This window comes from Tachyglossus aculeatus, chromosome 2 (genome assembly GCF_015852505.1).
Source record: "Tachyglossus aculeatus isolate mTacAcu1 chromosome 2, mTacAcu1.pri, whole genome shotgun sequence".
Taxonomy (NCBI): domain Eukaryota; kingdom Metazoa; phylum Chordata; class Mammalia; order Monotremata; family Tachyglossidae; genus Tachyglossus; species Tachyglossus aculeatus.
This window is the reverse complement of record NC_052067.1, coordinates 65,349,806-65,373,487: the sequence shown is the minus strand read 5'-3', so window position 1 is coordinate 65,373,487 and position 23,682 is coordinate 65,349,806. Positions and strand designations below refer to the sequence as shown.

Sequence of the window (23,682 nt, the reverse complement as noted above, 5' to 3'; positions counted from 1 at the left end):
GCTCCTTCCACTAGGCCATGCTGCATTATTAAGAAATGCTTTTCTCAACAATGAACGATGAGTATACCTAATCCAGCTTTGAAATGAGCAGCTCTAATACAAAGGTGGTACTTCTAAGCTGTTGGCACCTTACACCAATGTTTTTCAAACTTCTTTTCGTTTGGGAGAACCACTGAAATAGAAGTGGAATCCCATTCTCTTCTTCTAAGGATCTTCTGGTTAGAGGGGAAGGACAACCAAGAATGGAACACTAAAATAGCTTCAGGAACTTAAGTTTCATAATTCTATTGTGATTTTACCTTCGGTGTTTGAGCTACGTGCTAGAATGTTCTAACGATACTATGGTCAATTCAGATTTGAACTGAAAGCACCACAACAAACTTCATTTCATCCACATTTTAAGAGGATGCTTATTGACATGTGTTCTTAAACTGCAGTTGTTTTGGTGTTTCCAATTTAGCAAACTGCAAATCTATAGACCTTAGAGGTTCATTATACTACCAGCCCTAACCACTCTATATGAATGCTTCCCTCATTATTTATAAAACCCTATTTACAATTTACATGGAACATTATGGCTTAATATAAAGAGAATGGGCCTGGGAGTCAGAGGACCTGGGTTCTAATCCTGGCTCTGCTATGTGCCTGCTGTTTGACCTTGGGCAAGTCGATTCACTTCTCTGTGCCTTCGTTACCTCATCTGTGAAATGGGAATCAATGCCTGTTCTCCTTACTTTAACTGTGAGCCCTGTGTAGGACAGGGACAGTGTCTGACCTGATTACCTTGTATCTTCCTAAGTGCTTTAAACAGTGCTTTGCATCTACTAAGCACTTAAATACCACAGTTTTTATTTTTATCCCTGTTATAGTGCTTTGCACCTATTAGGTATTCAATAAATACTGATTCTGACCATGCACTGTTTTCACTAACAAAATTTGAATCATAAGACTCAGTCGCAGAGTACAACATACTAAATCTTCATGTGATCTACTGTGATTCAGTCATTTTGATTACCTGTTCAGGAACAGGAGGGGACCACAAGGGAAAATGGTCAAAGGAAAAAAAAACAACAAAAAAAAAACAAACCTAGAAAACAAATTTATCCACTGTCCAACCTCTTTCTTGCACCAAGTTTGTTATACAAAAGAGAATGCTAAAAGTTGAACTAATTGAAGCAGAGCAGCAGACTATGGTATTTATTCCACTGCCTGAGGCAGCTCTCCATCAGACAGTCTCAAACTTGTACACTCCTCCCACCATCACCAACAGGGACTAACAGGACAAAATAATAAATGCTTGGTTCCAAACTCATTCTTGAAAGAAGGGTTTTATGATGTTTCTTTGAAGGAAAAGTTCATAAAGTGTGACAGTGGAATCTTTCCAACTGTTGATTCTATGGTTACAGTGCTGCTTTTCTTTGTGTGGAAGTATGGTCAGCCTTGCTAGACTGTAAACTTGTTATGAGAAGGGAACGTGTCTGATAATTCAGTTGTAATGTACTCTCCCAAAGACTTAGTATAGTGCTCAGTACACAATAAGCGCTCAATAAATACCTTTGATTGATCACTAATGCAACAGAGTTGGTAGACACGATCCCTGCCCACAGGGGAAAGAGTGTGGCCTGGAGGAAAGAGCATGGGCCTGGGAACCAGAGGACCTGGGGTCTGATCCTGGCTCTGCCACTTGCCTGTGGTGTGACTTTAGGCTAATCATTTAACTTTCTGTGACTCAGTTGCCTTAAATGTAAAAAATGGGGATTCAGTATCTGTTCCCCTTCCTACTTAGACTGTGAACCCCACGTGGGACAGGATTAACTTGTATCTACCCTAGAATTTAGAACAGTGCTTGACACATGGTAAGCGCTTAATGAATACCGCAAAAAAAGGATCTTAGACGACAATCAAACTGAGCAAAGGCTTACACAGAACTACAGCTAGTGGACAGAGCATGGGTCTGGGAGTCAAAAGGACTTGAGTTCTAATACCAGCTCCACCACCTGTCTGCTGTGTGACTTCAGGCAAATTACTTAACTTCTCTGTGCCTCAGCTCCATCATTCGTTAATGGGGATTAAGATTGGGAGCCCCTTGTGGGACATGGACCGTGTCCAACTTGATTAGCTTGTATCTACCTAGTGCTCAGTACAACACCTGGCACATAGGAAGTGCTTAACAAATACCATTAAAAAAACAAAAAAGAAAAATGAAACCCAAAAAGATAAAGCCTGCCCGCAGACTAGATCAGTGTGGTCTAACCTGAAATGAAGCACAAAAATGCTAACCTGTTTTCCATAATAATAACAATAATAATAACAATAATGATATTTTTTTAACCACTTACTTTGTGCCAGGCTCTATACTAAGTGCTGGGGTGGATACGAGCAAATCGGGTTGGACACAGTCCCTGTCCTACATGGGGCTCAGAGTCTTATTCCTCGTTTTACAGATGAGGTAACTGAGGCACAGAGAAATGAAGTGACTTGCCCAGGGTCACACAGCAGACAAGTAGTGGACCTGGGGTTAGAAACTGGATCCTTCTGACTTCCATGCCTGTCTGTGCTCTATTCCCTAGGCCACGCTGCTACTCCAGAACTGTTCTCTAAAATTGATCTGGGCAAACTCTGACTCTCTACTGCGCTGCAGTGGCTCCTACCTGGCTCCACACAGGCCGAAGGTCAGCCAGTAAGTCGTATTTAGAGTGCATACTGTGTGCAGAGCAATGTAATAAATGCTTGGGAGAGTACAAATATAACAATATGACACAAGCAGTCAGCAAATTTCTGCATGCTTCTGGGGCGGGTTAGCAGCCAGTTAGAAGCTGCTTAGGAGAAACAGTGACTTCTGTCTTTGTAGGCCTAGCTTCTCAAAAGGCTTTGTAAAATGGGATTAGTTCCCTCCAGCCAAAATCACTGCCCATCCCTGCTCTAGAATGCCTCCCATTGCATTCTCATTTCAGTGGAATTTACCAAAGAGAAACCATTCTCACCCACCTGTGCCCCTCGGTCATTTACCAGCTCTACAGACCATCTGCCCTCATATTGGATCCATACAAATATTCCTCCATCTGCATCGCACGTGGCCAGTTTCTGGAATGGCTCGTTCCATCTCACCAGCACAACCTGAAAAAAATTTTAGGAAAAAGGCGATGTTATCCATTCCATTGTTGGATGAATTAAACGAACAGCATCACAGTTCAGTGCTAAAATAGTATATGACCAGACAGTCAGAGACAAAAACCTGGATTCTGGGAAGCTCTGTGTCAGCTGGGGAGATGGCAAAGTAAGTCAAGATTCAATTTGTCGAAGATATCAAGTCAGGTTGAAAGTTCTCTGTTAAGGTTTTGGGGAGAACAGCAGACATTCCAAATGTAGGAAAATCCAGCATAAACCTGCTACACTGCTAAGAAACAAACAGAAGCTCCAGAATACAGAATAGAAGCAGCATGGCCTGGAGGACAAAGGAAGGGCCTGGAATCAAGAAGGACCTGGGTTCTAATTCTGCCTCTGCCACTTGTCCACTGTGTGACCTTGGGCAAATCACTTCACTTCTCTGGGTCTCAGTTACCTCATCTTTAAAATAGGGACTAAGACTGTGAGCCCTACGTGGGACAGGGACTGTGTCCAACCTGATTCAATTGTATCTACTGCAGAGCTTAGTACACTGCCTGATACACAGTAAGTGCTTAGTCAGTCAGCCAATCACATTTATTGAGTGCTTACTGCAGGAAGCACTGTACTAAGCACTTGGGAGAGGATAACAGAACAATAAAAAAACAACAGGCTGTTAGCATATAGCTCCCAGGAAGGTTTATAGAATCTCCACTCAGGAGCTGTGCTGTAGTGGGTCACTGAAAATTAGGAAATATATTTCCATAAAAATTATTTGCAAATTCCTGTTCAGTTCTAAAGTTGGGGAGGAGAACTCACTTTTTATTTCAGTAAAATCTCCTTTGGAAGTTAAAAAAAACCCAAGCATTCTCTAGATGACCTTGTTTATATCTCATGCAACTGTTTAATGTCCTAATGTAGCTACTTCAAAGTCCTCAAACCCATCTACCATGAACCATTTAATTTCAATTTCTAATATTTGGTGTTTAATGTTCAGTGTTTAATGGCCTTTTATACTCTCCAAGTAAAAAAATATAACAACTAATTCTAGAAATTTTGAAAAGTTCAAGTACCTAAACCACAATCAGAAGAAATGATATTTGATATGATCTACATTCTAGTTTCAATAGCAGCTCTTAATAAATTTAATCATGGAGGGGCTCAGCCATCTATAACCTTGGCAAGGCCATGATGGAACTGTGTTTCAATAGGTCCATTCTCAGCTGTTTCCTTTGTTGCCTGTTTCCAGTCCCCAATCCCCCAAAGTATTATCTGCAGATTTTGAACCCCACTGGGGCCAGGGACCACTTATAATTCTAATCTATATTTTTTTCTCAGCACTTAGTCCAGTACTTTGTACGCAGAAGGTGCTTAATAAATACTATCATTACAACTACTACTCTCAAGTATCCTCATCAAGGGTGTTTTGGGGGCAACCGCTCAACCCTAATCAGTTTGGATAGTGATGGTTAAAGGGGAGGTTCTCTCAGGGAGATGAAGATTCCTCTGATTGAATATAATCAATCAATCGATGATATTTTTTGGGTGCTTACTGTATGCAGAGCACTATATTAAGCCCTTGGGAGAGTACAATTCAACTGAGTTGGTAGATGCATTCCCTGCCCACAGCCAGCTTACAGACCAGAGGAGGAGACAGACATTAATATAAATGTTGTGGGTATGTTCATAAGTGTTGTGGGGCAAATATAATAAATATCATGTTCCATAGAGTCTCTTTTGCGGGATCCTCCTTCCCCTCCCATCCCCTTACTGTAGGGGTTCCTCAAGGGTTAGTTTTTGGCCCCCTTCTGTTCTCTAGCTACACTCACTCCCTTGGTGAACTCATTCGCTCCCATGGCTTCAACTATCATCTCTACACTGATGACACCCAAATCTACATCTCTGCCCCTGCTCTCTCTCCCTCCCTCCAGTCTCGTATCTCCTCCTGCCTTCAGGACATCTCATCTGGATGTCTGCCAACCATCTAAAACTCAATATGTCAAAGACTGAACTCCTATCTTCCCTCCCAAACCCTGCTCTCTCCCTGACTTTCCCGTCACTGTAGACAGTACTACCATCCTTCCTGTCTCACAAGCCCCCAAGCTTGGTGTCATCCTCGGCTCCGCTCTCTCGTTCACCCGACACATCCAATCCATCACCAATACCTGCCAGTCTCACCTCCACAACATCACCAAGACCCACCCTTTCCTCTCCATCCAAACCACTACCTTGCTGGTTCAATCTTTCATTCTATCCCGGCTGGATTACTGCATCAGCCTCCTCTCTGATCTCCCATCCTCCCGTCTCTCCCCACTTCAGTCTATACTTCACGCTGCTGCCTGGATCAACTTTGTGCAGAAACGCTCTGGGCATGTCACGCCCCTCCTCAAAAATCTCCAGTGGCTGCCTGTCAACCTACGAATCAAGCAAAAACTCCTCACTCTCAGCTTCAAGGCTCCCTTCATCACCTTGCCCCCTCCTACCTCACCTCCCTTCTCTCCTTCTATAGCCCAGCCCACACCCTCCGCTCCTCTGTCACTAACCTCCTCACTGTACCTCGTTCTCGCCTGTCCCACCGCCAACACCCAGCCCACATCCTTTCCCTGGCCTGGAATGCCCTTCCTCCACACATCCACCAAGCTAGCTCTCTTCCTCCCTTCAAAGCCCTACTGAGAGCTCACCTCCTCCAGAAGGCCTTCCCAGACTGAGCCCCCTTTTTCCTCTCTTCCTCCCCATTCCCCCACCCTACCTCCTCCCCCTCCCCACAGCACTTGTATATATATTTGTACAGATTTATTACTCTATTTTACTTGTACATATTAAGTATTCTATTTATTTTGTTAATGATGTTCATATAGCTTTAATTCTATTTGTTCTGACAATTTTGACACCTGTCTACATAATAATAATAATAATGGCATTTATTAAGCGTTTACTATGTGCAAAGCACTGTTCTAAGCACTGGGGAGGTTACAAGGTGATTGGGTTGTCCCACGGGGGGCTCACAGTCTTCATCCCCATTTTACAGATAAGGGAACTGAGGCCCAGTGAAGTGAAATGACCTGCCCAAAGTCACACAGCTGACAAGTGGCGGAGGCAGGATTTGAACCCATGACCTCTGACTCCAAAGCCCAGGTTCTTTTCCACTGAGCCATGCTGCTTCTCTTTTGTTTTGTTGTCTGTCTCCCCCTTCTAGACTGTGAGCCCGTTGTTGGGTAGGGCCCATCTCTATATGTTGCTGACTTGTACTTCCCAAGTGCTTAGTACAGTGCTCTGCACATAGTAAGCGCTCAAGAAATATGATTGAATGAATTGAATGAATGAATAGAGGTGCAAGGCACTAACCTGGGAAGGATTTTAAGATGTCTCTCCTAGAGGCCGAGAGTCTAAACAATGATGCCATATATATACACACATACTCTCTTTCTCTCTCTTACACACACACACACACACACACACACACACACACACACACACACACACACTTTAGTGGCCTTTGTTGGCTCCTCACCTGTTTGTGGATATCTCTTGTCATCTCATGATTATTTTATTCTACTTTTGCGTAATAATAATTATGGTATTTATTAAGTGCTTACTACGTGCCAGACACTGTACTAAGTGTTGGGGTGGATACAAGCAAATTGGGTTAGACACAGTCCCTGTCCCACGTGGGGCTTACAGTCTCAATCTCCATTTTACATATGAGGTATCTGAGGCATAAAGAAGTGAAGTGACTTGCCCAAAGTCACGCAGCAGACAAGGGAAGGAGGTGGGATTAGAATCCATGATTTTCCAACTACCAGGCCCATGCTCTATCCACTATGCCAAGCTGCTTCTCTATGGTATGTGTGCTTTGGGAGTTGAGCTATTTTGGGCAGGAGCAAAATTCTAATAACAGCATCAGGATTTTCCATTCTTTGGCCCTTCACGGTGGCGTGGCTCAACTACTCTAATGCCTGGAAAGGGGAAGGAGGGACTGGTTGAAAGAAAACTGTTCGTTTCAATCCAGTTGATAAAAGTGAAGCCAGTGCACTTGGTGTACATCCTTAATGATGAGGCTGCACATTTTCACTGTACAGGAGTTTCCCTGGATTTTGAACTGCCCTCCAATCACCAGCAGCACCCTAAAGATAGGAATATCATTTCTCACCTGCAGTCTCTCTTCTCTCATATATGGATCTCACCACAGGTATTTATGCCTTTGTCTCCCCCTGATTAATCTACTTTTCTTCAACCCCACTCTGAAGCTTCACCTACTGCAGAATGTAATCATTTTGTCTGCTTAGTAGAAACAAGTCACTCAGGGAATATTACGTTTCTGGAAAGAAGCAGCATGGCTCAGTGGAAAAGAGTACAGGCTTTGGAGTCAGAGGTCATGGGTTCAAATTCTGGCTCCGCCAGTTGTCAGCTGTGTGACTTTGGGCAAGTCACTTAACTTCTCTGGGCCTCAGTTACCTCATCTGTAAAATGGGGATTAAGACTGTGAGCCCCACATGGGACAACCTGATCACCTTGTAACCTCTCCAGCGCCTGGAACAGTGCTTTGCACATAGTAAGCGCTTAAGAAATGCTATTATTATTATCATTATTATTATTATTATTATTATTAAATAGTGGCATTGGCACAATTTACCTACTTGCTGCTCAGTGCATTCCAAAGGGTTAGCAATGGTCTATGAAGCCCTTAAGAGTTGGGGTTTCACAGTTTTTTCAAAGAAAACAACTGTACTTCTGAACTTTGAGAATCAGCTGATCACTCCTGTCAGTAGTTACCAAATTTCAACTTCAAGAAATTGCTTGAAAGCCTTCATTGGGACACCCTTCTCTCACTGATCTGACAATGCCCAGTCATTTTAACTTTCGAACTATAATACAAGCTTAATAGCACACCCACAAGGTAAGCTGAGCGTATTGTTACTATTTTTAAAATACATTTACTGGGTTTAAATATTTTGAATTATCAAATATTTAAGTATATTAGAGCACCCTAAAGCCAGTGGCATAAGAAAAAGTTCTGCCCATTCACCTCCATATCAAACAGAAACTCCTTACTAATCACTTTAAGGCACTCATTCAGCTTGTCCCCTCCTATCTTACCTCACTGATTTCCTACTACAACCCAGTACGCATGCTTTGTTCCTTTAATGTCAACCTATTTATCGTACCCTGATCTCATTTATCTCACCGCTGACCCTTCTCCCACACCCTCTCTCTGACCAGGAACTCCCTCCCCCTTCACATCCTACAGAACATCTCTCCCCCACCTTCAAAGCGTTATTAAAAGCACCACTCCTCCAACAGACCTTCCATGACTAAGTCTCCATTTCCTCTTCTCCCACTCCCCTCTGCATCCTCCTTGCACTTGGATCTGTACCCTTTTAAGCTCTTGGTATTCACCCTCCCCTCAGCCCCAAAGGACTTGTACACATATCTGTAATTCATTTTAATGCCAATCTCCCCCTCTAGACTGTAAGCTCCTGTGGACAGGGAACATGTGTACCAACTCTGTTGAATTATACTCTCCCAAGTGCTTAGTTCAGCGCTCCGCATACAGTAAACACTCAATAAATACTATTGATTGATTGATTCTTGAAGATCAAATTAGGAACAGTGAGGAAGAGTATGTCAGCTTCCAAGACAACATATCCTTCGTTGATACTTAAGTCCTAGTCAGGGCACCGAATGGGAATAGGTGCATAAGTCTTACAGAGGAAAATTTGGTGGAGGGGGCACACTAGTCCAGAGGTTGCCTGGTTACAAGGCTAGAGTGAGGACTTTTATCTCCAGAGCATCCTGAGAGATGCCACATTTGTTGACCGGATGAACAAAGGGATCTTGAAGATTGGTGAGAATCTCAGAAAGAAGGAGTGCCTTTGAGGACGGGGGCCAGACAACAGTCACAAAAGCAGGCAGCATCCGCTACTCTTCTCTTCAGCGATCATGGAACTGAGGTTGAGGGAATTAAGTAAAGGCAAAAAGAAGGCCCCCACATTGGGAGGGGAAGAAACGGTGCAGCAAAGATAACTTAAATCTCACATTTTTCTAAAGTGTAATTTGAAATTGGGATCGAGTCAGGTCCATTTCCAATCAGATAACCCTCCTAGAAAGTAGTTCTGGCAGAATACATGTTTTCATTACGTGTTTTTGGATGGAATGTGATGACACAATTAGGAAATATTCTTCCAGCATGTCTGGTACAATGTGACACAATGTCAGAAGAAATTGTTGCAGTGTGTAAGAAACAAGAAAGAATTCAAACACCAGTTTTCCTTGATTCAGGGTTCCTCAGGAATGTAATTCCTGCATTATATTGATAGGCAACATGGCCTAAAGGAAAGAGCACAGGCCTGGGAGTCAGAGGACCTGGGATCTAAGACAGGCTCTGCCCCTTATCTGCTGTGTGACCTTGGGTAAGGCACAACTTCTCTGGGCTTCCGTTACCTATTACCTGAAAAGTCGGAATTAAGATTGTGAGCAATCTGAATAGCTTGTATTTACCCCAGCATTTAGTACAGTGCCTGATACCTAACAAGCACTTAGAGTTAGATTTCAGTGTTGCTGACTGCTGACTCTCTTCCTTAATGGAAAGACACTAACTATGCCCTATGTGGAACAGGGACTGTGTCCAACCTGATTAGCTTGTACCTACTAACGTGCCTGGCACATAATAAGCACTTAAATACCATTTATAAAAAAAGAGAGATCAGATGGATTCATTTCCTTTGTTTCGCAGCCATGATGGGAGGGAATGAATGATTTTCAGAGTCACTAGGTACATATCAGGAATGACAATGGGGATCTGACGGTAAAGATGAAGCAGAGCAAAGCCCTGGGGACAAGTACATTTCAGAGATGAACACATGACTATGTAATGATGCCAAAGATCATGGTGAACTTTAGGTTAGATAATAATAATAATATTAATTGTGGCATTTGTTAAGCGCTTATGTGCCAGGCACTGTACTAAGCCCTGGGGTTGGATACAAGCATTAGGTTGAACACAGTCCCTGTTATCATCATCATCATCATCATCTTCAATCGTATTTATTGAGCGCTTACTGTGTGCAGAGCACTGTACTAAGCGCTTGGGAAGTACAAGTTGGCAACATATAGAGACAGTCCCTACCCAACAGTGGGCTCACACTCTAAAAGGGGGAGACAGAGAACAAAACCAAACATACTAACAAAATAAAATAAATAGAATAGATAGGTACAAGTAAAATAAATAAATGGAGTAATAAATATGTACAAACATATACACATATATACAGGTGCCGTGGGGAAGGGAAGGAGGTAAGATGGGGGGGATGGAGCCCCACATGGGGCTCACAGTCTCAATCCCCACTTTATGGATGAGGGAACTGAGGACCAGAGAAGTGAAGTGACTAGCCCAAGGTCTCACTGCAGACAAGTGGTGGAGCTGGGATTAGAACGCATGACCTTCTGACTCCCAGGCCCATGCTCTAGTCACTACACCACTCTGCTTCCTCCTGAGTCAAATCAGCATTCATTTTAAATTTTTCAAGGACATAGTAATTTCAGGAGCAGACAGACTACTCTAGTGAGGAGGATCTGAAATTAGGTTGGCTGCAAGATTCAACTAAACTTGGTAGAAAATTAAATTTGCAATGACCTGGGGAAGAGCCTCTGGAAAAGACTTTGGGGATGCTAATACCGGAGGACAGAAAACAAGGAGGAAAACTCAAGGATCAGCCTCTGACTCTGAAATGTTCATACACAGAGCATGGGAATTGAACCGAAGGTCTTAACTCAGGTTTACCATATAATTGGACTATATGACACCAAGTAGGACAGTATCCTAGCCTGGAGGGCTAAATTAAAACATACTACTGTTATGTTCACGAAAGAAAGGCAGAGGGAGTGGGAGGATTACTACACATACTTAAACATCCAGGAAACAGAAGGCGGTCAACAAACAGAAAGCATCTAGACTGAAGTGAAAGGTAGTGCCAAAGTAGGAGTCAAGAATGGGCCAGGAAGAAGAGATGGGGGAGGACCCTTGAGTCAACTCACCAAATTTACTTTAATTAGGATATAGTGGTGATAGAGGCCCCTTAATTTCCCAGATCATGACCGGAAAAGTAATTCAGCAGAGACGATGATGAGGAGGAGGATGATGATGATGATGATGATGATGATGATAATAATAATAATAATAAATGTGCCACAGTCACATGGCAGGCAAGTGGTAGAGCTGGAATTAGAACCCAGGTCATGCTTTTTCCCCCAGGCCATGCTGCTTCTCCATACTTGGTGGTAAAAAGCACTCTATATTACAACAAGATGAATATGAACTAAACAGAAAAAGACCTGGGGGTCACAGTAGACCACAAGGTCAATGGGTCAATTCTGTAGCACTGATACTGAAATCATCAACATGAGCTCTATGGACAATAGTATGACAGAAGCAGCATGGCCTAGTGGAAAGAGCACAGGTCTGGGAGTTGGAGGTGAGGTACTAATCCCAGTTCTGCCAGTTGTCTGCCATGTGACTGTGGGCAAGTCACTTAACTTCTCTGTGCCTCAGTTTCCTCATCTGTAAAACCAGGATTAAATCCTCCTCATTCATTCATTCATGCAATTGTATTTATTGAATACTTACTGTGTGCAGAACACTGTACTAAGCACTGGGGGGAGTACACTACAACAATAAGCAGACACATTCCCTGCCCACAATGAGTTTACAGTCTACACTCAGTCTTACTCCCTCCCACCTAGACTGTGAGACCCATGGGGCACAAGTACCGTGTCCAATGTGATTATTTTTTAATCAACCCCAGAAATTAGAACAGTGCTTGGCACATAGTAGGCATTTAACAAGTACAACAATTATTATTATTATTATTAGATGAATACCACAATGTAATTCATCTTCTATAGTCTGCCCACTCCAACTGCTATCCAGGTACTGGAGACAGTTCTGATCAAAAAAACATACAGAAACTCAAGAGGAATTACTGATGGGAAGCATACACGATTAAAAAAAAGGGTGGAAAATGTGAGGAACTGGGAAAGGAAATGATATTGGCGGAAGAGCTGGTTGCAGGGCAGCTGGGAAGTGGGACAGGCAGTTGCAGGGGGGATGGTCTAGTGGGCAGAATATGGGCCTGGGAGTCAGAAGGACCTGGGTTCTAATTCTGGCTCCACCACTTTTCTGCTGGGTAACCTTGGGCAAGTCACTTAACTTCTCTGTGCCTCAGTTACCTCATCTGTAAAATGGGGATTAAGAATGTTAACCCCATGTGGGACAAGGGACTGTGTCCAACCTGATTACTTTGTTTCTACCCCAGAGCTTAGAACATTCATTCACTCATTCAGTCGTATTTATTGAGCACTTACTGTGTGCACAGCACTGTACTAAGCGCTTGGGAAGTACAAGTTGGCAACATATAGAGACGGTCCCTACCCAACAGTGGGCTCACAGTCTAGAAGGGGGAGACAGAGAACAAAACAAAACATATTAACAAAATAAAATAAACAGAATAAATATGTACAAATAAAATAAATAAATAAATATAGTAATAAATACATACAAGCATATATACATATATACAGGTGCTGTGGGGAGGGGAAGGAGGTAAGGTGGGGGGATGGAGGGGGGAGGAGGGGGAGAGGAAGGAGGGGGCTCCGTCTGGAAAGGCCTCCTGCAGGAGGTGAGCTCTCAGTAGGGCCTTGAAGGGATGAAGAGAGCTAGCTTGGCAGATGTGGGGAGGGAGGGCATTCCAGGCCAGGGGGATGACGTGGGCCGGGGGTCGACGGTGGGACAGGCGAGAACGAGGCACAGTGAGGAGATTAGCGGCAGAGGAGCAGAGGGTGCGGGCTGGGCTGTAGAAGGAGAGAAGGGAGGTGAGGTAGGAGGAGGCGAGGTGATGGAGAGCCTTGAAGCCAAGGGTGAGGAGTTTCTGCCTGATGCATAGGTTGATTGGTAGCCACTGGAGATTTTTGAGGAGGGGAGTAACATGCCCAGAGCATTTCTGGACAAAGACAATCCGGGCAGCGGCGTGAAGTATGGATTGAAGAGGGGAGAGACAGGAGGATGGGAGATCGGAGAGGAGGCTGATACAGTAATCCAGACGGGATAGGAAGAGAGCTTGAACGAGGAGGGTAGCGGTTTGGATGGAGAAGAAAGGGTGGATCTTGGCAATGTTGCAGAGCGAGACCGGCAGGTTTTGGTGATGGCTTGGATGTGAGGGGTGAATGAGAGAGCGGAGTCGATGATGACACCAAGGTTGCGGGCTTGTGAGAAGGGAAGGATGGTAGTGCCGTCAACAGTGATGGGAAAGTCAGGGAGAGGGCAGGGTTTGGGAGGGAAGACAAGGAGTTCAGTCTTGGACATGTTGAGTTTTAGGTGGCGGGCAGACATCCAGATGGAGATGTCCTGAAGGCAGGAGGAGATGCGAGCCTGGAGGGAGGGAGAGAGAGGAGGAGCGGAGATGTAGATTTGGGTGTCATCAGCGTAGAGATGATAGTTGAAGCCGTGGGAGCGAATGAGGTCACCAAGGGAGTGAGTGTAAATCGAGAACAGAAGGGGACCAAGAACTGAACCTTGAGGAACCCCTACAGTAAGGGGATGGGAGGGGGAGGAGGAGCCTGCAAAAGAGACTGAGAATGAACAGCTGGAGAGATGAGACAGATAAGAAGGAGAACCAGGAGAGGACAGAGTCTGTGAAGCCAGCTAGAGAACAGTGCCTGGAACATAGTAAGTGCTTGACAAACACCCTAAATGTGACTAGCCTGGAGAAAGGGTGGACCACATGAAAAGGTTTTATGAGGAGAGTACTGGCCAGTTGTTCTCCACATCCATGAAAAACCAAATAGGCCTCAATTAAAGAAAACACTTTTAGTTGTACAAAAAGAACTTTGACTACCAGGGTGGAAAAAAAACCCAAAAAACAGTAACTCACTGGAGTAGGTGGAGCACAAAAGGTGTGAAGTCTCTATTCTGAGGCAGGTTTATGAATGGAAAAGACCCTCATCTTTCCTGGATGGTTTAAATATTCACCTGTCTGGTAGAAGGGGTTGGACTAGATGACCTCAGAAAGTTCCTTCCAGCTCAATGATCGAAAGATGAAGTTAAACGTTTAATATACATTATACCTCTAAGAACAACTGGACTGGTGAAAACAATCGCTAAAAAAATCCCTCCCTTCCAGCAAAAACAAAGCAACATTCATCATCTGACTTTTTCTCACAGCCAAGATGACTGTATAACCAAAGCTCCTTAGTTTATAAGCTCCAAAAGAGACATAGCCTAAAGAGTTGATATTTGGATAAGAGCCCAGGACATGGAAATAGTTATACATTTTTATAACAGTTTATACAAATAAAGATACTGAAACTACTTCTATCCCTCAGCCCATGTGCATTCATACCTGTCTCCCACATGTAAACATTCAGGATTCACTTCGCTGAAATCTAACCATTTCTGGCACTTCACCGAGATACTTTCAGCAAGGAGCCAAAAATTGAAATAAAACTTTCCGTCGTTCAATGGTATTTATTGATCGCTTACTATGTGTAGAGCACTGTACTAAGATCTTGGCAGTGTACAATACAACAGTAACAGAGGTGGTAGATACATTCCCTGACCATGATGAGCTTCTCAGAGCTCTGTTATCTTGAGAAGGAAGTCAATAAGTATCATATTCTTCTACATCAGGGGTGGCCCAGTTAAAGCTCTCACGAGACTTAGGGCAGTAGCATGGCTTAGTGGAAAGAGCATGGGCCAGGGAGTCAGAGGACTTGGATTCTAATCCTAGCTCTGCCACTTACCTACTATGTGACCTCAGGTGAGCCACTTAACTTTCCTGTGCCTCGATTTCCTCATCTGTAAAATGGGGATTCAATATCCATCTTCATTCCCTCTTAGCCTGTGAGTCCCATGGGAAGAGAACTGTTTCCAACCTGATTATCTTGTATTTATTTCAGCATTTAATAGTTCTTGGAACATAATATGTTCTTAACAAATATCATCAGTATTATCATTACATGGGTGGTTTTCTATAATTGATTGATGGATCTATATTGGCTTGAACACATACATTCATTATTATTAGTAGCAAGAATAATAATAATAATTATTATTGTGGCATTTGTTAAGCGCTTACTATGTATACTAAGCACTGGGGTGGATACAAGCAAATTGGGTTGGACACAGTCCCTGTCCCGTGTGGGGTTTACAGTCTTAATCTCCATTTTACAGATGAGAGAACCGAGGCACAGAGAAGTGAAGTGACTTGCCCAAGGTCACACGGCAGGCAAGTGGTGGAGCTGAGATTAGAACCCATGACCTTCTGATTCGCAGACCCATGCTCTAGCCACTCCACCATGCTACTTCCTCATGGTGGGGGTGTCAGGCTGCAGGGTCCTCCTGCTTTAGCCCTTTCAGAAACATTCCTGGCCACAGGGGTCCTGGTTACAAGGGTCCAGCCCCCGGAGGGCTTTGGAGGCTGCCCCCACCCCAGCTACCTACTCTGGCTGTCTCTTGCTCACTGCTGCCACTCATCAAAACCTCCCTCCCATCTCCCAGAACCCTTGCTCACTGTTCCAGTTAAAAGAAATCAGAACCTCTCATCCACCTTCTGGAACCCCTGCTTGCTGCTCCAGTTAAAGTAAATCCGGAACCTCCCAGCCACTCTAGACTGTAAGCTCATTACGGGCAGGTAAGTTGTCTGTTTATTGTTATATTGTTTTCTTCCAAGCACTAGTACAGTGCTCTGCATACATTAAGAACTCAGTAAATACGATTGAAATACAATTGAATGAACCTTCCGGAACCCTTGCTCATTGTTCCAGTTCAAGGAAATCAGAACTTCCCATCCACCTCCCCAAACCAATGGGGATGCTCCCCAATGGGGAAGCAGCATGGCTCAGTGGGAAGAGCCTGGGCTTTGGAGTCAGAGATCATGGGTTCAAATCCCGGCTCTGCCAATTGTCAGCTGTGTGACTTTGAGCAAGGCACTTCACTTCTTTGGGCCTCAGTTACCTCATCTGGAAAATGGGTATGAAGACGGTGAACCCCCCTGTGGTACAATCTGATCACCTTGCAACCGCCCCAGAGCTTAGAACAGTGTTTTGAACATAGTAAGCACTTAATAAATGCCATTATTATTATTAAACCCTTGCTCACTGCTCCAGTTAAAGGAATTATTTTGATCTGTGGTACTCGGTCATTTGGTTTGTGGTTGTTTGGTTTAAGAGATTTGGCCTCTCCAGTTCTATCCTATCTCTCTAAATACCAGTGAACCAGACGAGTTTAAAATTTGGTGCGATGAGGAAATATCTGGATTAACAGAACCACAACTTAGATGAGCTATCCACGTATTTTGAAAGGTTTATGGAATTCACAAGCCTAAACTACATCCAGGAACCTTCCAGTTCAATGACTTTTTAAGTCTTGCTTTGGGACTATAGTATTTCTTTTGATATTTGTAAAACACATGGCAAACAATTTCTTCTGACAGCATCAACAATCTCTAATGGCTATGGTTTTGCAATGCTTCAGCAACATGAGAAACAAACAACGTGAAACTTAAGACATCCCGTGGAAAATAAGTTTTTTTTTTCATTTGTTAGCATTAGAAAATACTTTGCAATCAATATGTGAGGAACTGAAAAAAGTACTCAAGTCCTTGTAAATTTAGGCATGCCTCAAACTCCCTTTTCCCCTCCCCAAGGCTCAACTGGCACACTGTTGCCAATGGAACCTCCAAGGGCCTTTGAAGGGTATTAATCCATCGGTGGTATTTGTTGAGCGATTACTGTGTGAAGAACGCTGTATGAAGTGCTTGGGAGAATACTATACAACAGAGTTGGGAGATACAATTCCTGCCCACAAAGAGCTTACAGTCTCAAGGGGGAGACAGACATTCAAGAACATTACAGGTAAGGGAAATGGCAGAATACACAGATACTGCTTGGCTGGGGAAGGGTGAATAACAGTTGCATGGATCCAAGGGCAGAGGTGAGTGGGAAAGAGGGTGTACTGTGTGCAGAGCACTGTATTAAGCACTTGGGAGAGTATGATGGAACAAAGTTGGGAGATAGGTTCCCTGCCCATATGGAGTTTGTGGTCCAAAGCGGGGGGAAAAGGAATTATAATAAATTACAAATGTGTACATAAGTGTTGTAGGAGGAATAAAGGGTACAAATTCAAGTGCAAGGGTGAGGCAGAGGGAGAGGAAGTAGGGGAAAGGAGGCTTATTTGGAGAAGGCCTCTTGGAGGTGAAGTAACAAGAAAGGGACCCTTCTCATTTTTCCCACTCTTACCATAATATTCCTGAAGGGAGAAATTGTTAAGTTGAGGCCTGGAAGGGTTCAAATTATAGTCACATCAAGGACCAAGTAATCAAAGAAGATGCGTATTGAGTTTCTGAATGTTAGATGTTACACTAAGTACTTGAGAGAGTACAACAGTTTCAAGGCATATATCCCCACGCTCAGAGAGACTTTTAATTCATTAGGGGAAGACAGACAAAAAACTACTTATAAGGTAGGGAAAGCTGAAGGAAGAATCAAGATAAAAAGGAAGCATTAGAGTACAGGAGTTCTGAGGATAGGAATAAAGCACACAAGGTGGGTGACAGGTTCATGCGACAAGGGTACTGAGAATTGATCTGGGAAGACTTCCTGGAGGAGATGGGATTTTTAGGAGAACTTCAACAATGGAGAAGGATATATTCTAAGAGATGTGGGCTCGAGGAGAAAGGATGGGAGAGCTGCCATGATTAAGCAAGAATCAACAACATGGTATAATTACAAGATGAGCCTGGGAGAAGCAAAGAGTTAACTCTGGAATAGCAGGTGAAGAGGGCTGATATGCAAGATAGAAAGACCTGCAGGTTATGGAGTCAGAGGGAAAAATCCACCCCAGAGAAAGATCCAGAAAGGAAGGAGAATGACAAAGGACATTTATCTGTGTAAAATCATGCTACCACTCTAAAGCAGTTATGTTCATTCGATTCTTTGTTTGCTTAATTTGTAAAAAATTGCACAATCATCTCCACTAATAATAATAATAATAGCAATAATGGTATTTGTTAAGTACTTACTATGTGCCAAGCACTATTCTAAGCGCTGGGGCAAATATAAAGTAATCAAGTTGGACACAGCCCCAGTTCCATATGAGGATCCCAGTCTTAATCCCCATTTTACGGATGAGGTATTTGATGCTCAGAGAAGTTAAATGACTTGCCCAAGGTCACACTAGTAGACATATGGTGCAACTCACATTAGAACCCATGCCCTCTGACCCTCAGATCTGTACTCTTTCTACTAGGCCGTGCTGATACTTGTGCAAGCTATTAGAGTGTAAGTGTCCTGTGAGCAGGGAACATGGCACTTCCTTGTTTTCCCAAATAGTATAGTACATTGCACCCAGTGGGTGGTCAATAAATGCTCCTACACCAGAGGTTTATTCGGGGGGCCACAGAGTATAGCTGAGACTCAAATTAAGGCCATGCCTTTATCTACAAATAACTATTAAAAAGAAAACATGTTATGCAAAAATGTATTCATTCACATTTTAAAAGCATGGAGTAGATTGCTTATTTTGAAAAGTCCGATTTCAAAATTACGCTTTTCCATTTTACTGAAAAATCAAAATTCCACATGAGCCCTCGAAATTTTATGTTTGGAGCCCATATTTTGGAGACAGAAGTAGAAAAGGAAATGGACTGGAACACCAGATTACATTAAACTAAATGAAAAACTAGAAAGGGAATTAAAACCATTAGCTGGAAGAGTTTCCAATTAACTACCGTCACAATTATTTTCAGCCATAGTTGACACCCAGAGATGAATTTCATAATCAGTAGCATCTTCTGCGACCACAAACATATACAGTATGAACACTACAGTAATAATAATAATTGCATTTTTTAAACATGTACAATGTGCTGAGCACTGTTCTAAGCGCTGGGGTGGATACAAGGTCATCAGGTTGAATAAAGTCTCTGTCCCTCTTGGGGCTCACATTCTTATTCTCCATTTTACAGATGAGAAAACTGAGGCACACAGAAGTTGTCACACAGTTAAGTCACAGTTAAGTCACACAGAAGTTGAGTCACACAGCAGTCAAGTGGCTGAGCTGGGATTAGAACGCCGAACTTCTGCCTCCCAGGCATGTGCATTATCCACTATGCCATGGATCTAAAAGGCCTGAATATAAAGCAAAAACCAAACAAAAAACCCTCAGTAAATCCCTGAAATCTAAAGCTGACTCTTTCTTGGGCAACCCTTCTCTCATTGCCCTTCCCTGGTCCATCTCAGTCCCCAAGTCTTCAACCTTCTCAGAGAGAGCTTGTGGGCTGGGGATGTGTCTGCTTATTGTTCCATTGTACTCTCCCAAGTACTCAGTACAGTGCTCTGCACACAGTAAATGCTCAATAAATAGGACTGAATGAATGAACCGAGTTGTTCGTCCCAGGGCCATTCTCCACCCCAAATCTGTTTGTCAATTCCCACCTTTTAGGGGGAAGCACGACTCCTGAGGTTGCCAGGATGGCTCCTCTCGCTGCCGAGGTTGGCTCTGTCTTCCAGCTCTGCAGCTTGCTGTTAGAGATGCTTTGAATGCAACCCAAGGCCCAAATGCTAAAAATGTGTAAAAAAATCCCCAAGTCCAACAATAAATGCTCAATACATTCCATTCACTGCCTCTGATTTTCTAGCATTGCAAGTCTTGCATTGCAAGAGAGGTCAACCTGCTTTTTAAAAAAAAATGATTAATGCATCCTCTTTTGGTCATCGGCCTCCATGACAAATTGTCCTAGGAATTGGACTAAATCACTCGTGGTTGATCATTTTATAAAAAATTCTAATGTAGCCTCCTAAGTTTAATCAAAATCCATTCATTAAACAGACCTTCTTTAATACACAGTACTTGACAATGAACCTAAGTTTCTAAGGATTAGAGAACATCCATCATTTGGCCTTTAACATCATTTGCCAGGTGAGGTCTTAAATCTGATGAATACCAACAGTAGAAAGATGCTTCTTTATGAAATTGATTGTACTGTTACCATGATGATACAAACACAATGGAAATGGTATTTACAAAAAAAAAAATTATTTCCTTTGAGGCATTAAGGGATTCTTGCCCGTGTAAGAACCCAGTTGCCTTGGCGGATACATTCAATGTCAAGAGACTGACATTTAATCTTTTCTTAATTTTCATCACCTGAAAAGCAAAAATAAGTAATAATGTGCTTTCACTGGATTGGACTGCTTTGCTGTGAGGTGCAGACTACACACCGCTGAAAAGGTAGCTCTACTGCATTAAAACGGAGAAATCTTTCCCAGGGTTAAGAGTAGTTTTTAATCAATAAAGTAAGAATCCCCAACAGAAAGTGTGCTTTCTCAGACTATTTATTGTATTTCCCCTGTTTTTGCATGTTTAGAGTCTAGTTTACAAAAGTAGCCCTGCTTTTGGTCCAGGGGAAATAGCTGGGCCTTGGGCATCTACCAACTCTTTACTGTACTCTCCCCAAACACGTAGTACAGTGCTCTGCACACAGTTAGTGCTCAATAACTACCACTGAATGAATGAAGACCCCTGGGGTCGAGTCCTAGGTCTATTTGTAGCTGGCTAATATGGGCAAAGACTACACATGAACTTCACAATGTGCTCTACCGTTGTGGGACCTAGTGGAAAGAGCACAGGCTAGGCAGTTGGAGGAGCTGGGTTCTATTCCAGACTCTGCTGCTTTTCTGCTGGGTAGCCTTGGGCAGATTACTTCTCCGTGCCTCAGTTCCCTCATCAGCAAAATGGGGATTCAATACCTGTTCTCCAAGTGGGACCTGATTATCTTGTATCTATTCCAGCACTTAGTACAGTCCTTGGCACACAGTCAGTGCTTAACATATTCCACAGTTGTTGTTATTATTAATATTTGTATCATTAGTATTATTACTATTAATAATAATAATAATAATGATGACATTTGTTTTAGCGCTTACTATGTGCAAAGCACTGTTCTAAGCACTGGGGGGGATACAAGGTGATCAGGTTGTCCCACGTGGGGCTCACAGTCAATTCCCATTTTACAGATGAGGTAGCTGAGGCTCAGAGAAGTTAAGTGACTTGCCCAAGGTCACACAGCAGACATGTGACAGAGCCAGAATTCGATCTCATGACCTCTGACTCCAAAGCCCGTGCTCTTTCCATTGAGCCACGCTGCTTCACACTGCTGCTACTACTACTACTACTTGCTCACTGCAGACCGGCGGGAATGCAACTGGCAGGGAGGAGACAGTGTAAGATGTGGGCAGGGAATGTGTCTGTTCATCTTTATACTGTACTCTCCCAAGTGGTTAATATAGTGCTTTGCACACAGTAAGTGCTCAATAAATAATAATGATAATGGCATTTATTAAGCGCTTACTATGTGCAAAGCACTGTTCTAAGTGCTGGGGAGTTTACAAGGTGATCAGGTTGCCCCACGTGGGGCTCACAGTCTTAATCCCCATTTTCCAGATGAGGTAACTGAGGCCCAGAGAAGTGAAGTGACTTGCCCAAAGTCACACAGCTGACAAGTGGCGGAGCCGGAATTTGAACCCATGACCTCTGACTCCAAAGCCCGGGCTCTTTCCACTGAGCCACGCTGTGTGACTGACGAGGTGCTGCACAAGCCACTAGCTCTATAATCAATTCCTCTGCCCACACTCAGTCCTGAATTCTCAGGACTAGGGCCCATCCACAGTTTCTGACAGGACAGTCCATCATCAAGGGTCAAAAAATAAGTTAGCCCATTTAGCCCTCTCAGTGCAAATCCCTAATTAGGAAATATACATAGGAGCCACTGGATTTAGAAGCTCATGACTTCCAGCAGTGTGAAAACACCCAATAATTTGAGGGCTGAACATTTTGTTTAGCGGTAATAGTCTTGTCTTATGTAGTTGAGTCGTCTCCAACCCATAGCAACCCCTGGACACATCTCTCCCAGAACATCCCATCTCTGCCTGCAATTGTTCTGGTAGTGTATCTATAGAGTTTTCTTGGTAAAAATACAGAAGTGGTTTACCATTGCCTCCCTCTGCAAAGTACACTTAAGTCTCCGTCCTCAACCCTCTCCCATGCCACTGCTGCCCAGCACAGCCGAGTTTTGACTTATAGCAGATGGCCTTCCACTTGCTAGCCACTGCCCAAGCTAGGAGTGGAATGGGTATGTCTCTCCTTGACTCTCCCTCCCATAGTTGAGACTGGTAGAGTACTGGAAACTCTCCAGTTGTGACCCTAAAAGGGGAGTGGTAATAGTAGTGGTATTTATTAAGTGCTTACTGCACTGTAGTAAGCATTGGAAAAGACCAGCGTGGCTGTAGAGAAGCAGCGTGGCTGTAGAGAAGCAGCGTGGCTAAGAGGAAAGAGCACGGGCTTTGGAGTCAGAGGTCATGGGTTCGAATCCCGGCTCTGCCACATGTCTGCTGTGTGACCTTGGGCAAGTCACTTAACTTCTCGGAGCCTCAGTTACTTCATCTGTAAAATGGGGATGATGACTGTGAGCCCCACGCGGGACAACCTGGTCACCTTGTATCCCCCCACAGCGCTTAGAACAGTGCTTTGCACATAGTAAGCGCTTAACAAATGCCATTGTTATTATCATTATTACTACACAGAATTAGACACGGTCCTGTTCCCTAGGGGCTCTCAGTCTAAAAATAAAAAAGGAAGAGGGAAGCAGTGACAGACACATAAGAGGAGATGAAACAAAAACAGTAAGACATCATAGAGACAGAAACAAAGATCAAATACATTTTTGGGGTTTTTTTTAAAATGGTATTGGTTAAGCACTTACTAGGTGCCAGGCACTGTTCTAAGTTGCTGGGGCAGGGACAAGATAATTGGGTTGGACACAGTCCCTGTCCCAGAAGAGGGCACACAGTCTTAATTCCCATTTTACAGATGAGGGAACTGAGGCAGAGAGAAGTGAGGTGAGTTGCTCAAGGTCACACAGCAGACAAGGGGCAGAGCAGGGATTAGAATCCAGGTCCTACTGAATCCCAGGCTTGTGCTCTATCCATTAGGCCACACTGCTTCCTACCCACGTGCTGTGGGTAGAGGAGCATAATTTCAGGCTCTTGACGGCTCAGAGTCCACAGTCGCAACTGTAGCCAAGTGACCACTACAGCAGCGGCCACCACAGCCTTCTTGAGGTTTCTTTGGAAGCGACGCCAGGCTGCTGCTCTTTTTCTCTCCCACCTCTCTTTCAAGAAGAGGTGAGATCTGTACTCCCTACTCAGAGAAGACAAGTACTAAAACTCTATAATTCAATGTACCTTCAGGCTTTTCTGCTTTAAAAGAACATAGGACTAAGCTAGAGCCTGGAACTGCAGATTTATTCAGTCAATCTTATTTATTGAGTGCTTACTGTGGACACAGCACTGTACTAAGCACTTGGGAGACTAAAATACAACAATAAATAGACACATTCCCTGCCCATGATGAGATCATTTTTCCTAGGAAGCCTGTTGCAACCTGTCGAGCATGGAAAACAGGCCTCATTATGATAAAGCAAAGCACAGCTAAAGGGTATGGGTGAAATCACCACTGGAGAGCTGTAT

At 43.5% G+C, this 23,682-nt stretch overlaps 1 protein-coding gene across 3 annotated transcripts in view; it reads right to left on the bottom strand.

Annotated features, from left to right (window-relative positions):
- TULP4 (TUB like protein 4) overlaps positions 1-23,682 on the bottom strand; it is a 269,950-nt gene that overhangs the window by 86,817 nt on the left and 159,451 nt on the right. For all 3 annotated transcript variants that reach the window (XM_038770540.1, XM_038770541.1, XM_038770542.1), the window contains one exon: positions 2,989-3,117. In XM_038770540.1, coding sequence (XP_038626468.1) covers positions 2,989-3,117 — 129 coding nt within the window. The remainder of the gene's footprint in view (positions 1-2,988; positions 3,118-23,682) is intronic.